The sequence below is a fragment of the Nicotiana sylvestris genome, chromosome 3 (assembly GCF_000393655.2).
Source record: "Nicotiana sylvestris chromosome 3, ASM39365v2, whole genome shotgun sequence".
NCBI classification, from domain to species: Eukaryota; Viridiplantae; Streptophyta; class Magnoliopsida; order Solanales; family Solanaceae; genus Nicotiana; species Nicotiana sylvestris.
In genome coordinates, this window is record NC_091059.1 from 7436126 (window position 1) to 7439474 (window position 3349).

The 3349-nt window shown below is 47.3% G+C and overlaps 1 protein-coding gene across 1 annotated transcript; it reads left to right on the plus strand.

Annotated features, from left to right (window-relative positions):
• Positions 1-1563: 1563 nt before the first annotated feature.
• Positions 1564-2991, plus strand: LOC138887008 (uncharacterized). Its single transcript, XM_070168716.1, has 2 exons — positions 1564-1931; positions 2172-2991. Exons 1-2 carry the CDS (start codon positions 1564-1566, stop codon positions 2989-2991), a joined length of 1188 nt encoding a protein of 395 aa, XP_070024817.1.
• The last annotated feature ends 358 nt before the right edge of the window (positions 2992-3349 follow it).

Consider the following 3349-nt stretch of genomic DNA (forward strand, 5'->3'; position numbering starts at 1 on the left):
TTATTTGACCCTAGTAAGTATCAAGTCGACCTCTACTTCTTCGAGATTAGACGGGATACTTACTGGGTATATAATTTATGTACTCATACTATGCTTTTGTACTTAATTGTATAGGATCTAAGGCAGGTACATCTGGCTATTAGTCTGGTGCGAGTCCCCGATCATAGTCCGAGACTTCCACGGTGAGCTGCTCCCTTCCTATGCCGTTCAACAGCTTGATGGAGTCTCTCTTTACTTTTGGTTGTCTACTCTATTTCAGATAGTAGGATAGATTTTCTCTTTTGTATATTCTACTAGATGCCCACATACTTTTGACACCAGGTCTTGGCACGCACATTAGTAGACTATTTTTTGGGAATTGTATAATTATTTTGGTACGTTACTAGTTATCACTTATTTTTAACTTGAGATTAAGAAATTGCTATACTTGTTTTGGTAAAGTAAAGTGAGTACCTATTAATATTTCTGTGTTGGCTTGCCTGACAATGGTGTTGGGCGCCATCACGACCTATAATGGAATTGGGTCGTGACAACATGGTATCAGAGCACTAGGTTCACATAGATCTCATAAGTCAAGGGAAAACGTAATAGAGCTTTGCGGATCAGTATAGAGACTTCTGTATTTATCTTCGAGAGGCTATAAGGTGTTAGGAAACTCCTCTTTTTTTCATTTCCTATCGTGCAGTGGTTGGTATACTAAATTTCCCTCTTCTATTCTCTCACAAATGGTGAGGACATGCACGGCAGATGTTCCATACCTGGGAGGGGCTGCTCCTCTCGTTGCTAGAGGCCGAGGCAAAGGCCGAGGGAGGGTACCAGCCCGAGGTAGGGGACGAGGACATCCCAAAGCTGTTCTAGTAGTACCACCGGTGGATTCTATAAGAGATCCTATTACTGAGGAGCAGGGTGAGGTGCCCGTTCCTCAGCCTACCCCAGCGGACTTTAGGACAACACCGAGTTTCTAGGAGGTCATGGGCCGTATACTATGGTTCATGGACACCATGACTCAGGCTGGTTTGTTTCCAGCGGATGCAGCTACATCACAGGTAGGAGGGGGAGCACAGACCCCTACTGCTCAGGCTCTTGGTCATGCAGCTGCAGTGTATCAGACTCCGGGTGCACTACCCGCGGATGGGGCTCAACTAGTTGCTGCAGTGGTGCCCGAGTCCAGACCAGCTGCAGACGGTGACCTGCAGAAGTTGTTGGATAGATGGACTAGACTTCATCCTCCTGTCTTCGGGGGTGAGAGTCATGAGGATGCCCAGGATTTCATTGATAAGTGCAGGGACAGACTGCACAATATGAGGATATTGGAGTCGCATGGGGTTGACTTCACTACTTTTCAGCTAGAGGCCAGGGCCCGTAGATGCAGTCCTATGTTCTTGGCAGGCTAGCAGGTTCTCCTCCCAACACTTGGGGCCAGTTTACACAGTTATTCTTGACAGGTATATTCCACCCTCTAAGAGGGAAGAGCTGCGGTATTAGTTTGAGCAGCTTGAGTTGGGTCAGATGTTCGTGACCGACTACGAGGCGAGATTTTCTGAGTTATCTCGCCATGCATTAATGATACTTCCTACTGATGCAGAAAGGGTGCGGAGGTTCATAGCAGGATTGCATTCTTGCATTAGGGCTAACATGACCCGAGAGGTGGCGATGGGGACTTCTTATCAGCTAGTAATGGAGATTGCTCGGAGGATTGAGGGCAACCATCTGAGGGGTAGGGAGCAGTTGCAGTTGGATAAGAGGGCTAGATTCTTTGGAGAGTTCAATGGTGCCCCGTCTAGGGGTAGAGGTCATTTTGGGAGGGTTCAGCCCAGCAGACCCCCATATTCAGCATCACCACCTGCTCGGGGTGCTCCAGCGTGCCCCTATTTCAGCGCCATGGCAGAGAGTTCTTATTGCCCGCCAGCTATTCAGGGTTCCTCCAGTGGGTAATCAGGGTTCTTTAGGTTCCTATTTCAGAGCTATGCTGGAGAGTTCATACCGTCTACCAGCTATCCAGGCTTCTTCCAGTGGGTCTACATGCCATCAGGGTTAGCCATTAGGGTAGCAGGTTGCCGCGTCGCGGGATTGTTTTGAGTGCGGAGACCTTGGTCATATGAGGAGATACTTCCCAAGGCTTCGGGGTAAGGCAATACAACAAGGACAGTAGCCTATGATTTTAGCACCAGTTGCCAGCCGTCTAGGGGCGGGGTACAGACTGGTAGAGCTCGTCCTAGAGGTGGAGGCCAAACAGGGAGAGGTCAGCCAGCTACTGCTCAGTCAGGTGGAGGCCAGCCAGCCAGTGCTCCAGCCAAATTCTTTGCCCTTCCGGCCAGGCCAGATACATTGGCCTCCGATGCCGTCATCACATGTATTATATCAGTCTGCGGTAGAGATGCGTCGGTATTATTTGATCCAGGGTCTACTTATTCATATGTATCATCATTGTTTGCTCATTTCCTGGTTATTCCTCCTAAGACTTTAGGCACTCATGTACATGTGCCCACTCTTGTGGGTGATTCTGTTGTTGTGGATCGGGTCTACCGGTCATGTGTAGTCACATTCTATGGTTTTGAGACTAGAGCAGATCTCATGTTACTTGATATGATCGACTTTGAGGTCATCCTAGGCATGGATTGGTTATCCCCATACCACGCCGTCCTTGATTGCCATACCAAGACTGTTACATTAACAATGCCAGGGTTGCTAGGGTTAGAGTGTAAGGGTTCCACAATTGATATATCTAGTCGGGTTATCTCTTTTCTGAAGGCTCGGCATATGGTCGACAAGGGGTGTTTGGCTTATCTGGCCTATGTTTGGGATACCACAGCCGAGTCTCCGATGATTAATTCAATTCCAGTATTTTGGGAGTTCACCGATGTGTTTCCTTCTGATCTTCCTGGTATGCCGCCGGATTGCAATATTGAATTCTGTATTGATTTGGCTCCAGGTATCCAACCTATATCTATTCCGACGTATCGTATGGCTCCGAAAGACCAAGAGTGTTAGAAGCGGTTGCTTCCCGCAGAAACGGCCCAGTAGCCCAGCTGAATTTCCGCAGAAGCGAATACTTTTTCGCAGATACGGTGGGCACAAGTGCAGCCCAGGACCGCAGATGCAGAAATCACTAAAGCAGTGAGCTTCATTTATTACGGGCTCTAGGCCATTTTTGCTTATTTTCAATAATTCATTGGGCGATTTTGGAGCTCTTGAGAGAGGACTTTCACCTAGCATCTTGAGATAACTTCATCCTATTTATTTCTAGTTTAATACTTGAACCTCGGGTAGATTAACACACAAAGATTATGGAAAAATCATGGGATTAGAGTAAAACCTAGGGTTTTGATAAAAGTTAGATTTAACAACG

Bases quoted from the DNA above. Each gene is read 5' to 3' on its own strand.
- LOC138887008 (XM_070168716.1), top strand. From the start codon at position 1,564: ATGATACTTCCTACTGATGCAGAAAGGGTGCGGAGGTTCATAGCAGGA. The intron at 1,932-2,171 runs GTAATCAGGGTT...TTTTAGCACCAG, and splicing joins ATTCAGGGTTCCTCCAGTGG to TTGCCAGCCGTCTAGGGGCG.